This window comes from Lepisosteus oculatus, chromosome 6 (genome assembly GCF_040954835.1).
Source record: "Lepisosteus oculatus isolate fLepOcu1 chromosome 6, fLepOcu1.hap2, whole genome shotgun sequence".
NCBI lineage: Eukaryota > Metazoa > Chordata > Actinopteri > Semionotiformes > Lepisosteidae > Lepisosteus > Lepisosteus oculatus.
This window is the reverse complement of record NC_090701.1, coordinates 53,232,337-53,256,519: the sequence shown is the minus strand read 5'-3', so window position 1 is coordinate 53,256,519 and position 24,183 is coordinate 53,232,337. Positions and strand designations below refer to the sequence as shown.

Here is a 24,183-nt window from a genome sequence, read left to right as displayed (position 1 = left end):
ATGATGTTTACAGTGCTACTTAACAGACAGAAGAAAGTCTTTACCCACTGCTGAGTGTTAGACAGAGCGATTAATGAACCTGAGGCGTAGTAATCAAGCATATGTTTTCCTGACACAATGATTGTGCCATACATCATGTAAAAATCTATGGGCCTTTATCCTTCCTTAATGAGCTAGCAAGCAGTCCTTTCACTTTCTGGGTGATTTCCATGCACCCCTTGCAGCCTGATGGCAGGAGGGTGTCACAGGAGCCGTCTGATAAACTGGCAGTAGGTCTGCCACCAGCTGAGATTAGTAAAATACGATGTTCTGTAATCCCACGCAGATCAAGGAACTCCAACTTTGCAGGAAGTAGCTGAAAGTGACATTTGCTGGCTATTAATGCTTTTCTGGGACAGGGTTTTGGTAGATGGTGGCTCTGGAATATTTGGGTGGGCATAGCTAATTCTCTGGACTTAGTGGTGTGATAGGTTTTAACATGGATCTGTTTGTTTAAACTTGTGAAGTTTCCTTTTAGTACTTCTTAAGCATTTGTCGTGGATTTAAATATTGACCTTCCTTGTTAAACACAATTAATGTTTGATAAAGAAAAGTATTCAAAATTTGCCTGACATTTCCTGTTTGCAAACAAGTTAGAAAGCGCTAAAAACAATTACACACAACAAGTTAGAATCGGGTTTCCTGAACATCTGAATATAATGGTGTGATTATATTCATTTATTAGTTTAAATTTGGCATTTAAAAGGTGAGGTTCTTTAATGCCTCTCTCCTCTGAGTTTTTTACAGCTTGCTAATTGGAGTGTCTAAGGTAAAGTCAGCATTGTATATACGCTGCCTGCGCTGGAAGACTATATAATTAGCAGATACAGTATCTTCACAGTAATCATCCCACAAGATAACAGAGAAATCCCATGAAGTCAGGAATTAGGCCCGGACAGTTTGAAGTTATTAATTTACTTGGTAGTTATTCAAAGAAGCTTCCGTTTCTGCTAATTTGAACAGCTGGGTATTTTACAGGAATAATTCAGGCAGAATACCTTGCTCAAAGTACAGTACAGCAGCACTGTCTCACCTGGGATCTGAACCCACGACCTTCCAGTTATGAGTCCAGAACGCTGCCCACTGCCAGTGTTAGGACTGCGCAGGTTCTGCCTTCCCTCAAATTAAAACAGATAACAGATATATCTGACAGCATTTAATTGCTTCTCCAAAACATATTAGAAATGTATTTGACTCTTCTCTTTATTTAACTTCTTTTTTTAACACTAAATTACCTTTTATTGGCCTTGTCAGGACTTTTATGTTATGTGTCTCTTATGTTATTAAAGAACCCTCCCCCCAAAAAAACTTGCTTTGTGAATATGCCTAGTCACCCTAGGGTTGCATGCACATTATTTAGCATTGTGGCTGTTGACAGGGTTAGTGGGCCTGGGCTCTCCCAGGCTGTGGTATTGTGTGGTGCTGGTCTACCCAACCCTTTCTGACCCGTTTCTCATCAGTCTGGCTCAGCCAAAACCCTCCCCTCCACCCCTCCACCCCTCTCGCTGCTGGGTTAAAATGTGCACATAACTCACCCACCCTTGATTCTCTCACTCCTCTTTCTGGAAAGCTTCAGTCACAGATAATATCCTCCACGATGAGTTGTTGGGTGAAAACGGGCCCTTAAAACTGATTTTCGCTGCTGGGTCTTCGCGTAGATCAGATGGCCGGTAACGTCGTCGGTGCCATCGAAATGCTCCCTTCGATCCACAAGCAGGCTTTCTGATTGATGGAGCCCGCCCTGGGTGGCAAAGTGGTAGGCAGTTAACCATTAAGTCTCCGGAATGAAGCGATGACACGCCCGTGCCAGCCATACTTCCGGGAGATTTTCTTTTGCAGCTCTTTGTGCATTTGTTGACCGGCGCTAGGGTGCCAACGCCATGCCTTCTGATACAATGCCGGTACTGTTTGCCAATTAGTATATTAGTATACTTGCCCATATTTTTCTTGTGCAGGTGCAGTATAATGATGGGCCAAATGGCAAAGAGTGCATGACCTACCTAACTCTTTCACCTGTGCAGATGACTTTCCATGGCAGTGGGAGCTCCATTGAAGCTAGCCATGACCAGGTACCGTTCCCGCTACTCGGATCCACCGGGGGGCTGTTCACTGTGGGGTGGCTAACAGATGGAGGGAGACAGCAGGTCACCGGGCTCCTCTGGCATATGTCCTGTGGCCACATGCTTGTGTGGAGAGTCCGTGCAGACAGAGGTAAAACGAGCTGTAGACAGCAAACAGGCCATGCCTTGGGAATCTTAATGGCAAGAGGCAGGGGGGAACACTTCACAGACATGTAGTGTTACATTCTTTGCAATTTAAGTTAATCTCAGGGTATTCAATGGTGATTGAGTCACAGGGAAGTGCTTCTTCGCGGCGGTTTGTGTTTGTGTGATCCTGGAAAACTCTTGAGTATGTCGACAGCTTCTTGTTTCACAAAGATAGACCATAGACAAGTTGTCAGTTTGTCCTGATTCCCTTTGCTCGTAATGACAAACACTATTTGACAGTGAAGATGAAAGGTTGAGTCTTCCATTTTTTGAAAGTCTACTCGGTTTCTTCATCTGTCAATTGAATTAAAAAAATATTGCTTGTCTGATGAGACATTTTCTTCTGAAGCTAAATTTGGAATTATCTTATCTATCTAGTAGCTGTCTTACGTTAGTCAGGCAACTGTCTTTTTCCAAAGCTGTCTCCTAGATGATTTATCTCATGGGAATTGATAGCTCTGTTAATTTTTTTTATCCCTGTAATAAGTTTGATAGCAATCAGCACTTAAAATTGGGTTATTCACGTCAATTAGGAAAAACCTAATATGCCATTTTTCCATGTTGAGAATGATTATGATCAGTTAATAGCAGCAGTCCTAGAGTAGAAGGGCTGTACGGGGTTTCTTTTTTTATCTCTGAATTAATTATAGTGAAATATCCAGCAGATTGCTTCGTTGTCATACAGGCATCTTATTCAGAAGTTGCCTCATTGTGCATTAGCATTGGAGCAGAAAACCAGTTGCTTACATTATCTAAACTAAACATAGGAGAATCTTTTGTTCTGACCTTCAAAGCCTTCTGTCTAATAAAGCCTGTTCTATAGCCAGTAATAGGGTTTTCAGTTGTGAGGACAGTGTGTCAGGATGGGAAAGAATGCTGTTTAAGGGAGCGCCCTGTTGTTGCCAAGATCAGTGATGCAGAACCAACTGTTGAATGAGTTTTTTTTTTTTTTTGCTGCTCTTAATTCCTGTACACAGGGATGAATGTCTCGCAGGACAAATTAGACACTGAATGGAGTGTGATTCGACATGCTTACTCTAAACACTCCCCTGCACGCACATTCTCGGCATGGTACCGTATATGTGTGCTTTTTGTTTTGTAGCAAAGCGATGATGATCATTCATTGCAAAGGAGGAAGAGGCAGCTGGAGAGACTTCTGTATCTTAGCCCAGTGATATACAGTATGTATACCATGAGAGGCACTAAAAATACAAGAACTGGCGCAGTATTGCAACTCATTTTAATGGCTCTCAGTGTATATGTATTATTTTTAAAACATTTTCTAGGGATCAAGATTTTCTGCTGCGATTCGTGATGTGTGCTATTTGATGAATGTATGTTTTTGCATTAATTTTAATACCTGCAAACTTTGGATCAAGGAATAGAAATGCATATAAGCTTCATAATTACACTCTTCCTTTATTTTCAATTCAAACTTCATCTAGCTATTCCAGCATGATTAGGTGTTGACTGTTGACCCATCAGTGACACAAGGACACATGGATAACACCTGTGTTACCCTCATGAGAGAACCCCTAGAAGTCTTGGGGCTCCTTCAGAGTCCTGGGCTTCACTGCATGAGGGTGCTGTGGCGTTCTGTAGGGATAGTCCAAGTGAGTTCAGTCGGTTTCAGTTTAAGGGATCTTGATTGTTAAGCTGGCTGCTCACTTCAGTCTTCTTCAACTTCCGTAGTACTCATCTGTAATTGATGCAGGAGGCCATTAACCAAAATGAAATGTAGTCCTTCTGCACTTCCGCACCTGCATGACCTACATCAGATGCAGGATCTGGCATTTGTAGCTGGGAGCAGTGAGCTTGCCATACCCCACTTTGTTCAGTCCCAGTACATCAGTTCCTCCCAGCGCCAGGTCAGAGCCTCTCTTTCCATATCTTTTGTAATCTGCAGCATACAGCAAAAGAGAGACGTCCACCATGATGTATCTAGACCCTGGCCTTCCTTATAGAATAGTTGAGACAACACTGCACAAACACACCCTCACCCACCCCAGATCGTCTGTGTGTGAGCGCCCCACCTGGTGTGCTTGCTGTCTAGTAGAGGCGAACAGTGAAACACAAACCATAGGGCACAAGTGGAAGCTGCGTGGGAATGTATTTAAACCCAAGAAAGAGATATCTTTACCTAAAGGGTTGTGGGAGCGTGGAACAAGCTGCTAGCCATGTCGTTGAAGCTGATACCCTGACTTCTTTCAAGAAACACCTGATGAGTTCCTTGACCGAATGGCCTCCCCTCGTCTGTCACCTTTGTTGTTTTTGTGAGGGTGTGTCAGGAGAGAATTGGGCTACGGTGACTGGATTTATCCAGGTTTTTAATGGTTTTTTTTTTTTCTGGCCGACTCCTACTTCTGGAAGGATAAAACTGTTCAAGGGGGACCCTGTCCCATCATGTGAGGAAAATGTGCTTAATTTTAGGGGTGTAGGACGTGCGCAGAGCAAGCCTTTTCTGGACGTCATGCTTCCGAAATGTATTCATGCATAAACAAGGTGTCAAAAAGCCCAGCCTGAGGTAAAGGTTAAAGAACCTATCCATGCTTCACAGTTGAAAGTTGAATGACATTCCTAAGGTGCACCCATGACATCGCACTGAACTCACTACAGTGTCCATTGAGTGTCCAAATCACTCGTCTTAATGAAGAAGCCTCAGAAGGGCTTTTATTTAATTGGTGTTCTGTGTCTCATCCCTGCATCTTCTACTGCATTCTAAACCCTTGCTTTTTTGTGTGCCAATTTTGTTCTCCTATGCTTTTTTTTTAACTGGTTTCTTTGTTTTCTAACTGTAAGCTCCTTATAAAGGTGCTATTTAAAATAGAAATTATTAACAACAACAGCACAATCATCATTATCATCATCATCGTCGTCATCATCAAGAAGGGGTGGGGCTTCTGGTTTGTGTGGACTGGTATTTTTTAAGCAGGTTGGTACTTTCACTTTCTGAGCACATTATGTGACACCTGTCTGCACCACTTTAAAGGGGAACTGCAGTCCCAGTTTCTCAAGACCAGTTATTAAATCTCTGTAGCAAAATAAATTAATTGGCGGTATAGAACAAATTGACAAATTTCTAATTAAGCGCAGAATCGCACACTTAATGAAAGTACTGTATGGTCACCATTGTTGTAAATTGCTGGTCTCGCCATGGGCAGTGTGAGAGTTCGCATGAATTGCATCGTGAAGCAGCCCTTCCTGCTCACTAGTCACTGTAATGACTAAGGTTCTGCGATGTACAAGCGAATCGGTTCCTGTTGTGCAGCAGATATTTCACTGCAGAAATGTTCCATTGTGATCTGCGTGCAGTAAGTAGTGTTTGTTGGCAAAACTGTCTGAAAGTTGAGAGCAGGAGTTCTGTTGGATTAAAAGAGATGTATTCACAAGCCTGCTTGTTTACAATGTAATAGGGTCGCATCACTCTGCTGGATATGTTGTTGCCTTGTTCTGAATCGAAGACAATGACCGCAATAAGGCGCTGCACATACCTGGTAATTTTGTGATGTAAATGGAGGTTTTGCAAGTTCCTGTGTCCATTTTACTTTAATTGTGGTTCGAAATGCACTCATCCATGCTGATTCTGCAGCCAGTTTTTACATTATTATGTTTCTTAACCTTCATCAAATCCAAGACAGATTTCTATTAAAAAAACGTGTTAATTGCGAGGTACAGCACTGTCAAATCAATGCTTGAACCTCTTCCCTTATCTGTATTTTTTAACTCCTTCTATAGTAAACCCAGTAACAGTAAGTGAAAAGTCTCAAATAACTCTTCAGTGCAGCTCTATGTCCTGATACGTCATTCAAGTTAAAGAGCATTAATGTTTAAACCTGAATTATTGAATTGTAAAATCCCCTAATCTCCAACCTAATTTAGATATGTAATATACCTCTTCTGTAAACCTGGTACTGTATATGCACCACTAAACAGTTAACTCTACTGCAAAGCTGCCAGTGTCTGTGGATGGGGGAGTAAGGTGTTGCTCATGTAACATGTGCTTTGAGATGGCAGGTGACAGGGTGAGTCTGGCATGCATGCCAAGATATTTAGTGTTGCCAGTGCTCGGTAGTTGAGCTTCTGTCTTGTTTGTTCATTGTAAACTTCAAAGAATAGATGGAAAATGTTGTTTCATGTCTTTACATGTTGCTGCAGAAAACTATAAGCATTTCCATGTTTTAAACTATTTGAAACACACTGCATATAGCATGTATTAAATCCTGCAGGCATGTTATGGAAGAGGAACAATTTGCTTTATTAGGATTTAATTTGACTAATTCCTCCTTAAGGTGAATAACCAGAGGGCTTCACTTTGTATTTGCAGGTCTGTTATGTTGTATTAAAGAAAAAGCTCAAGGATCCCAGTGTGTTTGTGTAGTGTGGGCGTTTTACTAGAAATAAAGGAGAGGTGTTTAGAGACAGGGCTGCAGAAAGGAGCCAAGTCTCACACAGTTCACTTAGGCATTTACTGTAGGAAGCTGCTGGCTGATAACAGTAGATGAGGAGAAGAGAAAGAAGTCCCTGATGTAGAGGAAGAAAAAAAACATTTTTCTTTTGTCTGCTTCACAATAGAAATGTGTCACTGCACTCCTTATGCAATGACATGTACTGTATTACTCAAACAGAAAATGACAATTTCATTTCTTTTTGCAGGGACAAAGCTTCTTTTGTTTGCTTAGAGTAAATTTTAAATCAGCCTTAATCCCAGATTGATCTGTCTCTGGCCAGTGTTCATTAATAAATTGCAGATATTTGGTTTTGTGCTGTGTTCCACTTTATTAAACCGTTTTACTCATGAATGGAGACATGGTTCAGAAATGTGCTTCTAGTAACACACTCTTAACAGTAAAGAGTTTGTAAACTGGAGGCCAGTGTTGTAATTTAATTTTGTCCAAAAATACAAAGAACGGTTCCAATTCACGGAACTTAAAATGCAAAATTACAGTTTTGCACTGAAGCTTCAAAACTTAATCCTAAATCATATTTTTGTCTGCTGAAATCAGAAACTCTTTTAAGTAAACTCAGTTGTTCATTTTTACTGCTTGGATGAAGTGTCAAAATGTTTCTCTCCTGATAAAAATGTAATTAAATTGGGTCCTTTTATCGGTATCAGTGTTTGTTCGTCTTTTTTGATGCTGCCTCCCTTCAAATTGAATAAGCCCCTAGGTATCCACTGCGCGTTGGTAAATAGAATTAAACATCTTCCCCCAAGAAGTGAAAATTTCATTTGTTGAAGAAAATTAATTGGCTCTTTGACCTTGGTTTTCCTCTGCCGTGCATTTCTGCTTGCCTAGGAAGCAATTTGTAGTGCCTGCATTCCTGCTGTCGGAAAGAAAGCCTTTCATTATGACAAGAAGGGAGAAATTGATTGGGCTGAAGATAAAGACACCTGTTGAGAAAATGGGTAGCTATTGGCAGGTCTGATTCATGACTGAGTGACTGCTCTGCTTGTCTTCACAAGATCCCCACAGTGAGCCTGCTGGCCACCTACAGACCCCTGGTCGTTTGAACTCTCCTCTTCAGGGTGTTTAAAGATGTTAGTACAGCAGGCCGCCCCTGTTGGATGTTCAAGTGTTACCTAACCGGCAGCTGTTGAAAACTTTTCAGTTGTGTCATGTAATGCTTTCATAACAGCCTTGTTCTGTCTTTGTTTTTTACAGCCACTGTCTGAACTGACACTGTTTTCCTAAAAACATACTCCATTGCTCTTGTTCAGGCAAACTTTAAAAGATTTTTATTTTGTTCAATTTCATTAATTGACTCATTGTGATATTGTTGTAATTCCTTTCCGTTTTATCCCTGGTTGTAAACGCCAAACGCTCAAGCTCATTTTTATGTGAAATTGACTTTATTTTGTCCATGAGAAAGCAGCCTCAGAATTTTTTAAAGAGTAGTTTTAATTGCAGGTTTATTTTTTCTCTAATAGGTGAAATGGATATTAGAGTTCTAGAGTTATGTAGTGTCCTTTCTGCTTGTCTTTCCAGTTTTAACACAACTCCAGATGAACGTGTTTGTCACACTGCTCTGTTGGGTTTTTTTTTTTGCTTTGTCACAGAATTGTTTCTTGAAGTTCTTGAAATAGCATGAAAAAATGTTTTAGGTGATTATTAGAAATCTGTAAGTTTATCAATTTAACTGCTAAACTGTGCATTGGTAATTTGCGTTGTAAATTCAGTTTCCTGCTGTTGGTTTTATAGCCCCTTTAGCTAATAGGCATTGATGTTTTATGTGTATATTAATACAGCTTTCAGTGCGACTTACAAGATTTTGCATTCTCCGTTCTGTAATTTTGAAATTTGGCCTAATAATTTTGTAATGTAATTTTAGCATTGCTTTAGTCCTCTAATGGGATTTAAGAACATCTGTCCCATTCTTTATAATCGTTTTAAGTTGTGGTTCTTTACAGAAGAAAATGTAAAATATTGTTACATGAAATCTTTTTGTCATAAATATGTGAAATGTTTTCAGTTCATATCTTATTGGATAATCGCCATGTTTGTCAATGATTGTAAATGAGAGGAGACCAGACCATTAGCCTCGTTCCATACCTCGTTGAGCTCGTTCCATACCCCCACAACCCTTTGTGTAAAGAAGTGCCTTCTGTTGTGTCTTCTATTCTCAGCATATAGACCTGTTAGTTGGTCCTCTACCTGTTTCTGTGTTCATTTCTATGTTCCCTTTAAATTCCTTTTGTGCTTTTTTGTTTTCATATTAACTTGCCACACTCATCTCTCCCCCTCAAACATCAGAACTGCTGCTCAGAGGCCTCACACTGTATTAATTGGGCAGAGGTTTATTCTCAGTGATGAATCGTGTCTTTATTTGCAATAAGTGGCTAAAGATCTTAAATATTGCAAAACACTGAAAAGGGCTGCTTTGTTTATTGGTTGTTATAGTGGATCTTACAGTCTGCAGTACACATTTCAAACTAACATTCAAATTTCAAAGTTTAAGAGCTTGCAGAAATAAGTATGAAAACTCATATGCTAGGATTTATAGTGGATAAAAGCTTTTGACTGACTGGAGGTATTTGTCACTACTTGTAATACAAATTCACAGTTTCACTTTTCATGTCCTGTATCACATTGTAGTGCATAAAAAAGTGAAAGCTGTAACTAAACAGCTTCAAGTTAGAATCTGGATGCTCTAAAATATTCTAAGCCATTTTGTGTTTGAATTTATGAATCCCGGTAATATATTTGGATTAAAATGTAGAGAAGACCTCAACAGGAAACTGTTTTCTTAAATGAGACATTTGTATCTTCAGTGTTACTGATTAGATTTATGTAGTATAATGGGATTTTTTTGCATTGCCTTTCTTCTGTGTGGACACCTACAGATGTGTAATATAGCTGCAGATTACATAGGCAGAACCTTGGGCTGAAGGGCAACTTTTATTTTCATTATGGGGAGCTCTCCTAGAGCCATGCTTGTGGGAGAGTTTTTGCCGATACCCAGGACTCTCATTAAAGTCATAAATCCTGGCGCCCACAGACTAGACAATTTCTTACACATGTAAATGCACAGAACTGCGTTATGGTTTGGTGCAGGGCTAACAGAACTCTCATTATTGTCAGTACATCAGTGCATCCTTCTTTATGTGACCTCAGGAAAATGAAAATACACTCCAGATATGAAGGCCAAAAGAGAAAATGCTCTACTAATTAAAACAGGAAACAGACATATTGTTTTCTTTGTAGTTGCTTTATATGAATCCATTTCCTTGCCCTGATTTCTTTCTTTAAGCTGACTGGATTGCTTTGTGCTAAAGGGTTTCACCACCTTTCTTTCCGGCTGCAATTTCTAAAAATGAAAAATTTGGAAGTTCTGATTTTGCCACCCGACCGACATGTTCATGTCCTGGAATGCGAAAAAGTATGAATCTTAACAAAGCAGTAATCCACACGGTTCTTTCAGCCTGTGTAAGGAAAATGTGTCACAGCTTCATATTGTACAGCCTTTTTTTAAGTGTTTTGAATCATCCCCAGTGAAAGCCAAATAAAATTAAAAGGAGCGAGAAATCCTTCCCAGGTTATTGCATTTTTTGCCATTCTCGTGCGTAAAGCCATTATATTGTTTTACTCTCTGGTCTTCCATCCTCTGGATCTCTTATCTCACATTCAATATGATGGTTGCTGGCTCCATTCCTTTCATGCCCATTTCTCACATCTTGTCAGTTTCCACTATACAGTACGGGGGAGAAATGATTCTGTGGAGAAGAAAAAAAAGTTTTGTGTTTTTTTTTTACTATTTCACTCTGGAATTCCAGGTCCCTCACTTCTCCGGGCTCTCTTGTATAAATCAGAGGCTCCTGTTTCGGGAGGAGGTACAGGGTTGCACAGTGCCCATTTGTCAAGCCTGCCGAGCAGCCGAGCCAGGGCTACGTGAGCCTGTCTTTGAACGGCGCTGAAATCTTATGCGAGGGCCCCCACTCCACTGTCATTTACACTCCCAGCTGCCCTCTCAGAGCCCGCGGCCTCCTGGGAAAACACAGCAGTGCCACAACACAATCACTCATCTGGGGTGTCTATCATCTGTTTATCTTAGGAAACCACTTTCAAGTCAGGAGATTAGAATTCAGAAAATTAAAACGGATGCTCACGGGGAGAGGGGGGTGAGATAGTGGGAGCCGTGGGTAGGTGGTAGTCCTGGTGGTGGGGGGTCTGATTTTCATCAGATCTTGGGGAAGAGGCAGTGGGGGGGGGGGGTTGGTTTGAATTGGCTTGCCTTAGGAAATGATTATCAGGACAAAAATATAAACATGAACTTGCACATTAAGGAACCCGTTGATAGTTTAAGCGGCCCTCTGGAAAAGAAAACAGTGGGTACGGAGAAACATCACCGACTTCGCCCGTAGATTAAAGACCAAGATGACAGGAGGGTAACCGACTGGAGAGCGCACACTAGTATATCTTCCACCAGAGCTGAGGGGAGCCTGATATTGGCCCGTTTCTGTTTTTAATTAGTTTCCAAAAAAATACCGGACTTGGAGCTATCACATCTAGTTTTCAATCAAAAGTTACATATTCATGCCAGGAAAAAAATAGTGATGGATCTGCCCATTTTTTAAAATAAAATCATACAGACATATTGTTCAAATTAAACTAGTTCTAAGGTAGGAATGCATTCCGTGAAAGTGTGGTCACATGTGAATATGCAGTACAGTGCTCTGAAATAGGCAAGCCCTACAGGCGCACTGTGTGTTTAGGGGACTGGTTTTAGTGTATTTTTGGGTTTGAATTGCAGATGTAAAAAAGTGACCTGTTCTTTGACAGTCAGAAATGTCTGAGAAAAAAACAAATGTCAATCTTCAGAGTCGCTACATTTTTGTGATCCATATGTCTAAGTTAGTGTATGAATGGACCTGAAATTGAATTTGCTTACCTGTAAAAAACTAATGATCAGTCCATTTCAAAATGACTTCAATGTAAGTGTGTGTCTTGACATATCCATTTCATTGCCTTTATATATGGGGGACACAAAACATGTTTGCTCATTGGTGTTTTACTGATGATAGCAATGATGAGGATAAATGAATAACATGCATAAAGATGGACAAAAATGCTAAACAACTGCAGACTTTTTATTAGACTATATCCCTGTTTCTATATATATTTGCCTGTGTTTACTTCATGTGATATTTGCTACAAAGTACAAACATACAAAGACATTCTGCAATTTAGTAATGCTTAGAAAGATGACTATGTGCCTATGTATGGGTATACTGACCCTATCGTATTTCCAAAATAAGTCACGCTTTTCTGAACTCATTTTAAAACTTTGTGTATGACGGACAGAATTCCTGACATCTTACCTCATGAACTTGAAACTTTGATGTACGCCCTGTCTCAGAATTTAGGTGTCATAATTCAGACATCCAGATAGACCCATGCATTTCCTAACAGCTTAATCCTATGTGGAGTCGTGGGAGAGCCGGATCCTATCCCAGCAAGCAGTGGGTACAAGACGGGATAAACCCTGGCTGGGAGCCTAGCCCATTACGGGGCACACGCTCACACACTCACACCAGAGCCAGTTTCCCAGGAGCTAATTAACTTACCAGTGTATCTTTGGGCTTTGGGAGGAAACTGGAGCACCTGACAGAAACCCACACAAACACAGGTAGAACATACAAACGGATAGCACCCCAGCAAAACTCCAAGCAAATATCAGCCTAGGAACTGAACCTGGGACTCTGAGGCAGTATTGCTAACCACTTCACCGCCATGTTGCCCTAGAAATCCAGATTCTGCTTCTGGAAGACATCAAATATTCATTGAACATAACTAGCTGCCACATTGACTTTTCCGGTGAATGGCTTTGGGGTCTGCAGAAAACACTGCCGATCTTGAGACATTCAGGGGTTTATAGAAATAAGACGGACAGCGCTACCTCCAAGCTCTGCCAAGTCAGTATTATACGGAAGGCATGTTAAATGAAAACTCTCGGGGGGGGAGTAGATCTTGCGGATGATGTACTTAAGGAGTTAACATCACCCCAGTTTTCCTGGGCTTTAAATTTCTCCACTGGTGGCTTGTGCTGATCCCTCCGAATCGCCGCTGTTGACTCAGGCTCTGATTATCTGGTCTCGGCTCTCGGCAGGCAGCTTCTCGGGGAGCAGCTCAAAGCGGTCGCCAGCATGCGGGAGCAGGAACTCGAGAGCTGCATTAACCTGATTGCCAAGCAGGCTTTCACCGAGAATGCTCCCAGACCCCAGCTCTGTGTCATCCATGATGGGGCACCAGCAGAAGGAGCGCTTCCGTTGCATTGTCTGTGTCTTCCAATGTCTTCCAACTGGAAGGGCAATGAGTCACGTTCATTTTCTCAGCCGAAACGTTGCGTTTCCTTTCTTCTCTTTTCAGCGTGGAATAAACCTTTAACTAACTGCAGCCTATGCATGCTGGCGCAGCTGCCTACTTGAACGTGTTCATTTTCCGATGTGGATTATTGACCGGCGCACCACAAGTGTGTAGGAATAGAATTCAGTGCTCTCCGTCAAACGGGAAGTGCTTCATTGCTGAAGTGACGGTTTAAAGTGGTCTTTTCGTAGAGAGGCCGAGAAGGGGGGCATTGTGTACGCAGCAGGGAGCAGTGTGCAGACTGAAATAGACTGCAGAGGCCCTGTGCTGTCAGGTGTGAGTACACCTGAAGTACTGCAGTACTTAAGCAGATAATTCTGCCTCCCAGTGTGGTAGACGGGAAGCTATTGCAGACTGCAGGTGCGCTGAGAAATGTCACACAAAGTAAAACTTAGATTTACATAACAAATCGTGAAACGCAGAATGAAAGAACAAAATTCAGATGAATTTTCCTTTAATATCTTTTCAAATAGAGGCATATTTCTTACCCACCCTTACCTATCCACAAATCACTGAGCTAGAAAACCATCTGTTAGCACATTTTGTCATTTCATTAGTGACTGGTCATTAGGAGAGTTATCAGAGGTGTTTGAATTTACAGTTGGGTGTAGTCTTGGGTGGTTTTATTGTGCTGGACTGACCCAGCCATTTGCACCTCAACCAATTTATCATGACCCTCTGAAATTATTCCTCAGCCTGAGGATGAAACTGTGAAAGTGGTCTTTGCTAGAAACTGCATATAACATATATTCTGTATATTGGAACAACTTTAATTTCACCGCCAAAACTGACATTCCTCTTCAGAATAGCAGTGATTTTACAATGTCCTTGTTAGTATTTGCTTACATAGCCAGATGATAAGAGATTAAAACCTGTTATCCTATAAATGTAGAGGCTGCTTAGGATGACAATATAGATATATATTAATCTGTAATGAGTTAATTTTCTCAAACTTCGGCATATGATTTTTTCTTTCGCCAAACTGATTATAGCTGTTAAAAATCTTCAGATCAAGAATGCTGCAAATAAACTTTACAGCCTTTGTTCACCAAGCTGCAGTTTTTTAGTTTTAGGAGCTACTTATTAAGTGTGCACAGAGAATCTAATTAAATGTATCTTCTTTATTGACATTGTATATCAGGGTAAATAAACACAGCAGGACCATCTAATTTGTCTGGGTGAACAAGTGATAAGAGAGAGATGACACCTTCCCACTGAAGGGGAATTTAGACAGCTTTTTCAATGGGCTATTCAGGCGAAAAGGACAGAGATAATAAAACAGCATTAGCCTTCAGGTGATGATTAATCAAGGAGTTTTACAAGTCCTTTGGCTGTCCCATCACAATGGTATGCCTTGGTTTTACACTTCCCTCTGTCGTCCTGGAGGGCAGTTTGAGAATATTCTGGGGCAAAGGCTAGGAGACGCATCTCTTCACACTTCTCTAGGATAACGTTTTCCAGAAAAGAGGGAAGCTGGGTGGAAGAGGGGGATCATTCCTGCTCTCTTGTGGCATGCTGTCCAGATGTAGATCGAGAGCTCTTGAGCACGCTGACCCAGGTGTTCCCACTGCATCCTGCACATTCCCAGGATAGGATTCTAAAGAGACTCGTGTTTGGAGGTTCACCAGGAGGTGACAGTGAATGTGGTGGTGCGACTGTCATAACTTCTATTAGTCAATTCTTCATTTTTAAAAATATATATTATTTGTTTGACTTGCAGTTATTTTTTCAAGTTTGGGGTGAACTGAGTTTTTTTTTCTCTGACAGAAACCCACAACACAAAACGGCTCTGATAGGTTTGTAGGGCAGCGTCTTCACTCCACCTTTCTTCTGTTATTCTATCTATTGTTTAATTTAAAAATTGCAGCAAAAAATTATCTTCAGTAGGGAAATACACCAATGTCTAAAACCAAGAATTCCCGGCTAATGGGAAGCTTATGAGACAAAAGTAATAAAAAGAAAAATTCTGTATTGTTTTAATTCATGCTACTGTTTCTTTCTCCAGTTTTATGAACTATTGCTTTAATTTCACACCTTAAGCAGTATTTATAGTACTTTGTGTATCTGTTTGCCATCTTTTTGTTCAAATACATGCATTATTGAACATCACACCAGTGGACAGACTACAAAATAATTCCTCAGTAACAACACAGTCCTAAAGTATAATCAGTATCAAATATGTAGAATAAACATTGCCAATACTTTAGTCAACTCTAAGGTTGACTGACAAAGTAACAGGGGTCGGGGAAACAGACGAACATTACAGAAACCTGAATAAGTCACTTTTGCTAAAAAAAGACTGTTATTGAAAGAAAAATGGTTTCAGAAGCTCATTTGGAAAAAAATGGCACTAGGGAGCCATAAGCTCTGATTGTGTAAGTCAGTGCTCATCCTTTATTTCAAAATCCAGATATTAGTTTTCAGCAGCATTAGAAATTATAGCATTTTGAATTAGTTCAAAATGTGATACCTTGCATGCAAGTTGTTTTTTCTGTCTGAATTTCCTGTGGTTAAGCCTTTAAAACATAAATCATCACATAATGATCTGCTAAACACAAATCTACCAAAAAATCATGAATACTTAATTTATACCGGACAAAGCACCTCATTGTTTACAAAAAAACTAACCATGTTCCTGAGATCTCTGCTGTATTATGAACGACCATTGAAAGTCACCCGAAGTTTTCATTTTCCTTTTTAGCAAATTGCAGTATATTTCCAGATTCAGTGAATTATTTATGTGTGACTTGTGCAGTTTTCACAGTGTTTATATGTACCTATATAAATATACAATTTTACAAAAATGGTTTCATTTTAAATTCTTTAGTTTATTGAATTGGCATTGGAAAACAAAACAGCTGCCAAACCTGGGTGTGAAGTCATTCACAGAGGATATTTATCACAAGCATCAAGGGTAACGCTGTAATTCTGTTATTTTATGTAAATGAGAGCTAACTTTGTTTTAAATGAAATCCCACCACAAGCCCTCTCGTCTTGCTGTAATCCTGGGCTTTTGCATGTCAAAGTCCCACACCCCGTGGAGGAGACTGCTCTGAAGGGGTCTATGGGACTGAATGTGTATTAGAACACATTCAGTCCCAAATGTGTTGCTTTATCCAGCAGTTAAACGTCAAACAGGGATTTCTTTAACATGCAAAATGCATCCCAGGTGATTCCTGGCCAAAGGAAAGAGGGGACTGAGTAAAATGGAAAGATTTCATTTTCTCCTGTGTAAAGGTTATTCTGTCATCTCTGAAATACCTACTTTCATAGGAACAGGTAAAGATTTATTTAATTAACCTTTACCTGTTCCTTTGTGGCCTGACGTAGCATAAAGTCCTGAGAGTGGCTTCGACAAGTTACCATTTATCGTTTTTTGTATTCAGGCACTTTGCTTCTCTCAAACAAATTAAGAAGTGACCAAATCTGCATTCTAAGTAGTTACTTCTCTGAAATATATTGGTATATTGGAACCACCTTTAAACTGGCAAGATACCACACATTTCAGTGTGTTTTAATGTTTGTTTTTTTATCCATAAAGTAAACCAGAAACACTTCAAAGCACCATGTCAGCAGTGCATGACAGAATGGCTCTCTCTCTCCCTGCTAAATGGTTATTAACTCACGGCTTTAACATCTTAGGTTTCGGACACTCAGTATTCCATTTTTTTTTTCTTTTCCTTGACAGAGGGTTAAGTGTTGTGGCTGTTCCTGTCTGTACTAATAGACATTCCCAGATAGGCCAAAACATAATACTGTTCCTCTTAGTTAAACACTAATCACACAATGAAGGCAACCCAATCAACCCCAACCCCCCCTGTAGTTAACAGTGAAACAGAATGAAGTGCACTGAAATATACACTAACTAGTATTTTGGATAAGGCATGAAAGACAACAGTGTTCTGGTTGTACTGTAGCACTACAATTTGAATATGGATTCCGGTATCCTGAAACCCATATCCCATGGGTTCCTAAACTATAGGTTGTGGCCAGAAGTGAGTCATGGGCACCCTTCCTGCGATCCACAGCACGAGGCTGAGGCGCTCCCTGCCACTTTTGGCTCAGGCGTCTGAAGCTGACAGGCTGAAGGAACTGAACCTTTTTAGTCTTGAATGGAGAAGTTTGCAAGAGGAGTGGATGTGGAGAGGCAAAAATCCTGACAAACGAGCCACGCAACACAAACCAGAGGGCACAAGTGGAAACTACATGGAAGGGCACTTCTTCACCCCGAGGGCTACGAGAGTATAGAACAAGCTAGCCGGCCACGTAGTTTGAAATTCTTGGATCCGTTAACTAGATAACTAACTACCGAACGGGGTAGATAAGCTGAATGACCTCATCTAGTTTGTAACCTTTTTTATGTTCTGCTACGAGACGGGCGTCTGAACAGATTCCATTCTGCCTTCTCCACCCATGCTTGTTCTTTATACACTAGGAAAGAGCAGCCCGGCAGGGATCAGTCTTTCTTGGGAACAGGGACAGCACAGCACTACATTTCTGAAGTTTTTTACCCTGCCTCTTTACTTTTGTTGACTAGAGGTTTAATTATGGCAAAGGTGTATGGTACCCCCACACCCCACCACAAAGGCAGTAGGCAGTAACATGAAAACAATGATTTTGCTGAGGTAAATCTGAATCTTTTAAATTGTGAATGAGGAATGAAGGCTCAGATTACTGTTGGAGTTTGTGGGGATTTTTTTTGTGGTAAATTTGAATTGATCAACCCGGATCTCTTGGCCTGCAGCCTCAAACCAGCCCTTTCTAGATTTTTTTAGTGCAACATTGCAGCCATGAAGTAAATGTGTAACTGTGTGACTGGGTGAGGTGAATCCAGAGAGGACTTTGAAATGAGATGGGCTCCGAACATCACAGGGAAATTCTACACACTGAAGCAGCAGCATTGATTTATAATACGGCAAGGAGAGGGAATGTTTTTAAAGCTGAATTGGGGGCAGGAGGTCCTCCATTAGTACTCTGACCTCTGATGGCCTAGGCAGCATCTGTACATGAAGAGGTTAGATCTGTTTCTGAAGTCAGCTATTTCCATTTTAACCTTCAAGAAAACTGTATTGTCGCCTTCTGTATACAGAGAAATTGCATTCTCCAGAGTTAGAACTGCCTTCATCTGTGATATTTACCGTTTCATTGTCAACCTGCTACAAGAATCCAGTTTGTTTTAAATGCTAGAGCCATCCTTGTGATTTGACAACTTAGTCTTATAATAAGACTTCTCGTGAGACTGCTCATAAACTTTGACTGCAGTGACAGAATTCTTTCAGTGCACAGAATGTGGAAACAGCCGTTGTGATTAATCAAAGCTCTTAATTAATTGAATGATTGTTTTTCTGTGCAGTAATTTAAGTACTGTAGCTCACAGTGGGTCTCCACCAGCATGGTTTTAATTACAGCATGAATGCAATTTTCAATAAAATAATAGCAATAAAAAAGATTGATAGTAGCAGGCAGTGAAAGAAATGTCTGAAGAAAAACTCTGGAAAAATTCACATCAACAATTACCGATTTAATAATATTTGATAGAAAATGTTTTGACATTTAGAGATGAAGTGACTAAAACCTTCCTGCCTGTCAGTGTTGCTCTTGCTCTTTCTACAGCTGCTGCTCTTTGGTTATTAGATAATCCTTTCTTTTCCTTTGTGGTTATTAATGAAATGCAGGGACATTTAGGTTTCCATATTCGCTGAAACTGTGAAATATGAGCTGTGTCAGGGCTTGACGTTTTACTTGTATTAACAGTTAAATCATAGTTCGATTGAGCCACAGATGACAGTCACTGAATGCAGTGTTTACTGAAGAGGCCTTGCTAAAGGCATCCAATGAGTGTATGCTGGTTTGACTTAAAGTATAATCATGCTGACGTTCCGTATTCTCTGAGTGCAAAAAAACATGTGCAGGATAAAGTCTGACACAATACATAGCTGATCTTTCAATTTGTGCATACTTTTGTAACTTAGATTATGACAGGTCTCCAGGGACACTCCATTACAGAACACAGCTGACAGTTTTATTGCTGTTTCCAGCATGTGACAGAAGTGGTTAAGTTTGTCTTCAGCCGGAGAAGGCCACATGGGTGTATTCGAGGCATCTAGAGTAAAACGCGGTCTTTCTTCAGACATTCTCCACTTACCAAAGATGGATTGCATTACAGGGAATTTTTTTGCATCTTAAGCCGTGTTTAATATATTTCATGTTGGGAGAGGAAACCACAGTGGTCAAGGCAGAAGTAATCTGACTTTACCATGGATTTTGGGAATGAAGTAGCGTGCTTAAACGTTGTGTTTATGGACGGGATGTGTTTTCTGAATGCTGAGACAAATTATGTCTTAGATTTAGTGAACCTTGATGATAAAGTCTTTTTGCCAATTGCTCGGTAACAAGCTGCTTATTAACCCTTTCACTGCCCGGCTTGTTGTTCACACTGCGTTCCCAGCCCTGCCAAGGAAGATGGCAGCGCATTCCAGAGTCTGACCTGCAGATACTCGTCTCTCTTCCTTTCCAGAGTTCTACATCACAAATTGCATATTGTCACTCACTTTGTTCCCTACTGATTACAGATCATCAAATAGGTAATACTTCTTTTGTCCTGATGTTTATTCCACACACGAACATCGTACAACTGTGCTCTGGCCAGCTTGCTTGTTCTGCACATTCTCTGTGCAAGGTCTCATAAATGTCAGGAGGAGCTAAGTGTGTTTTGGCACAAACTACCTTGCTTGCATCTGCTGTCTAACAGCATGTATGAAAGCCAAAGGGTTTTTGAAGAGTTATCGTATACTGGTTTCCAGAGGAACAACCTGGATTTCATACAGCTGCACCAATGTACTAGTGTTTACTGTAATGTTTACTGTACGTCGCAGCAACTGATGCATGAGATGTTGCACAAATATCTGTTTCTAAGGAATTTGATCACCAGCAAATTGAAAAAAAAATGCTCAGTGAAGTATTCAGATGAACAGCGACACTGGCATTTTCATTGAGAACAACAGTATGAAGGGAGAAGTTGAGGAAAACAATTCTTTTCTGGCGATTAACATTTTTATTAAAAACAGCATCTTACTTTGCTTTCAACAACAAAAGCAATGATTATTCACCAAAGTTTGAGACCTGTTAAGTTGGAAGTAAACTCATATCCCTCAAACTCTGTAGCCCAGTAGATATTACTGTCCCAGTTAAATGAAGAGCTTTTTACATAATTCCATTCAGAATGAGCAGTAAATCACAAAGCAGAGGACACAAGTGGAAACTGTTGTACTTGTTAGTAGGTTTAGAACTGAGGCACTTCTTTCTAGGAGTGTGGAACAAGCTATGCAGCGGTGTTCCTGAAGCAGATGCCCGGGCTTCTTTCAAGAAAGGACTGAATGAGATCCCTGAATCAATGCCAAATGGGATATGTGGGACAAATGGCCTCCTCTCATTTGTGACTTTTCTTACATACATACGGTTTCCCCCCTGCTTATTTCACAGGCAAAATGCGTTTTCACCATAAACTTCACCCTAAGAGAGATATGTAATATTCCAAAAAATGTGTGAATCTCAACATGGGGAAAATCTGTTTCTTTTAAACCCAAGTTTTTGCCTTTCTGTCTGATTGGGTTTATGGGATAATTGGGATTATTAAGGAAAAGAATAGAATAGAATTTTTTCTCCACACGACGAGGGCAGTGGAAATTGGTGTTGGTACAGCTGTGCTACAGACATTTGACATGTGACAGTAGCATACAGAATATAAATACAGGACCGGAATGCACAATATACAGTACAGATTATTTAAATACAGGACGGCGAGAGACAGTGCACAATACAGATCATAAAAATTCACTCTATAATCAAATATGCCAAAAAATGCAGAGTTGATGCCCTGCAATGTAAACATTGACAAATCAGTGCAATTTAAATGTGATACAGGTCATAAAGCACAATACTAAGTTTTGAAGAATGAGGTATTTACTGCAGTGAACCTTCCCTTTCCTTCTCTTTTACGTGTAGGAATACCCCCTTATCCTGCAAAAGTCTTATTTTACAGATTCAGAATTAGTTACTGAAGATACAGATTACAGTTACAGAAATAACTACATTTTGATATTTGAATAGAAACTGCAAAGTGCCAAATAAGGACCTGTAATCAGACAGTAGCAGCAGTGTTACCTGAGGCTGCTCAAAGCAGAATATAATTGATATGCCTTTTTTTTTCAGTTTAAAATGTTGCTATTATAAATGTTACTCCAGATATGGAAATAGGATCTTTTTTCTGACTTGCAAATTCACGTGCTAATGAATGGACTCTCCCACGTGCCGTTAAGTGCAGAGGGTGTAGGGATGTGACATTTTGAAGTTAATCTACAGAGATGCAGCTATTCTCTGTTATTCCCATAGGGTAATCAGATTGAATTCAGCTCTCCTCATATCGTGCCTCTCAGTCAGGCAAATTCTGAGTGTGGTTAGGAGTCTGTGAGCTGCTGGTTTGAATGTCACTGGAGGCAGTGGCTTTGCGTTTTTCACTGAACACATCACGCATATTTGGGCTATGATGTTCTTTTACGGTGTTCTTACCTTGGAATGTGTCAATAAGCCGAAGGTGAGCAAAGAGGCAGTTCATCGATTGTCTCACACAGCAGCAGTTTTCAAATTCAGAATACCACTAACAAGTCTTGGAAATATAGACCTTAGTGGATATTGGCTGGAGCCATTGCTACAAATGTTAATTCTGTCTTTGTAATTTGCACTCCAACTTTCAGTTTCTCTTTTATTTTTTTGTCTGGCTCTATTTACCTATAAGCTGTTATTTACAGTTAATTATCAAAAGTTAAATTCTAATGTATTTCTTTTGTTCCTTTGTAAAAAAAAAAAGAAAGTGTTTTAATTTACACCGGAGTAAAGAGCAGTGATCGTTTTTAAGATGTGAGATATCTGTATTTGTTAATGATATGTCCCACGACACTCACCAATAATATTGACCTTTGCTTTCCTCCAAAAAGCTGTAATACGATTATGAACAGAGTAATTAATCGTACTCCCCTAGTACCATTCATTGGTCTTGAGGGGGTTCACAGTGTTCTAATGAGTGGTATTTAAGTAGTCCATTGTGCTCTAAGTGATATATAGTATATCGTTTGATTTTTATTTTATTGATTTTATGTCTTCCCATGTTAACACTGAAGCTGGACGGGAAAGATGTGGTTTACCTTAGATCCTTTGATTTGGGTAACAGATGCCATTTAATCCGAGGAACAGGGCCATTCCTTTCTTACCACTATCAAAGTTTGTCACTCACTGGGAGGAGTGCTACCAGGGTTGTTGCATAGCCCTGTCAGAAAGATGGTTTTGTATGAAAAGTACAGCAGTTGTCTTCAATGCTTGGTATTCATTTGGACAGCTTTATTTGTGTTTCCCCATTGTCTTGCTTTTCTCCTAGCTAGCCTCATGTTTTAATAAATGACGCAAACATTACAACATAATAAAGGCTTAGTTGTTTTTCTGTTAAACTCTCATATTTTAATTATTTCAAATGCAGTGCTAAAACTAAGTAGCCTGTTTTTGAGAAATTGTAGATTGTGCATAAAATATAAAGGCAGATATCCCATTTTGCAGTTCTCGTTGCTTTTGAACCCTGAAATGACAAACATGTATAATAAGATATGTGGGTATACTGTATGTGTGTTGGTCCACAAACAAGCACCTTGAGGTATAACAGTTTTAGTCCTCCATTAATACCATGGCTCAGGGGAAGAGAGCAAAATCAGTGCACATATAAAGTCACTAGATCACCCAGACCTTGCTCATCCACCAGCAGCAGTCTCTAACTGGTCAACCTTGACACAGCCAGATGTAACTTGGACTAAGGGGTCACTTCTGCACAACAATGGCTTCTCACACAGATGGGCATTATGGGAGACCCCTAGACACGAGCTGCATGGGCCCAGTGCTTCACACAGGCAGTCCAGGTTCGACTTTGACCTCGACGAATGGCGGAACGAAGGATTTGTACTTTGTATGGATGTGCTGGTCCATTTCCATTTCCAAGACTGTGACAGGCCATGAAATTGATCTTGGTCCATCACAGAAAGGGCATCTTCATGTTAAAGTCTTCTGCTTCACTTACGCTTTTGATGTTGCCACACGAGTAATTACCATCGAGAATGAAAAGCGTTTTAGTTTTCATTCTTTTGGTGAGATTTGCAATCGATTTCCTTGCAGCTGGTTGGATTTCTATATTGGGTGTGCAGATCTGTTTGGATACAGAACACGAAGGCGTGTGTATTATGACAGCAGAGAGGGAAGTATACAGACATCTCGTTGGGCCTATTATCACAATATCAGACATTTTGTGACTTTAAGTATTACATGTCCGAGGGATTCAGTCTGTCCTCTGGGGCTGTTTATATTGGCTACGAACAGCTTTTTCATTAGCCTCGGCTGCAGACACACACATTGTGTGTTTCTGTGAACGTAAATCTCTGTGAAAACTGGGCTGTTGGCTCACATGTACTGGTGTTCTTTCGGACAGGCTGCTGACACCCGTTGATATTTCACAGAACATGAAAGAATGTATTTCAATTATTTCGGCTTTAATATTAATAAAGCAAGAGCAGAAGCAAAGTAGTTTGTTTTCATTAACATTATCAGGAGTGGTAATGTATTTCTTAAGTAGGCCATTGGCCGAGGGCGCAACCTGATAAATTGCTAAACTTGCTTTGAGCTTTCCGAGTGTTTGAGAACGTTAGACTGCCACACTGAATATGGAAAGCTATAAAAACCAAGTGAATAGTGAATAAAGTGGAATTGAACTAATAACTAATGGCGATGTAAATTCAGCTTTTTTTCCAGCCTGTGTTTGAATGAGAAACATCAATATCTGTCCCTTTTTTTCAGCCCTTTGTGATATTGACTGAAGGTAGAAAACTTATTGACGTGCTGTGCTTTCTGTTGTACCCATCTCCAGTATTCCCTTTGAATCAATGTTTAATTGTCGGGCCTTTAAAGAGTGCAATTTACAGCTTGCT

General features: G+C 40.2%; 1 protein-coding gene across 9 annotated transcripts in view; it reads left to right on the top strand.

The window, feature by feature from the left end:
- Positions 1-24,183, top strand: part of stau2 (staufen double-stranded RNA binding protein 2) — a 115,166-nt gene that overhangs the window by 69,426 nt on the left and 21,557 nt on the right. For 4 of the 9 annotated variants that reach the window (XR_011189943.1, XM_069191572.1, XM_069191573.1 and 1 more), the window contains exon 13: positions 1,995-2,108. The exons of 3 other annotated variants lie outside the window; for them this stretch is intronic. Coding sequence is in view for 4 of the 6 variants with exons in the window: in XM_069191572.1 (XP_069047673.1) it covers positions 1,995-2,108 (114 nt within the window). In the remaining 2 variants the exon portion in view is untranslated. The remainder of the gene's footprint in view (positions 1-1,994; positions 2,109-24,183) is intronic. 2 more of the 9 variants (XR_011189944.1, XM_069191570.1) reach the window with 1 other exon arrangement.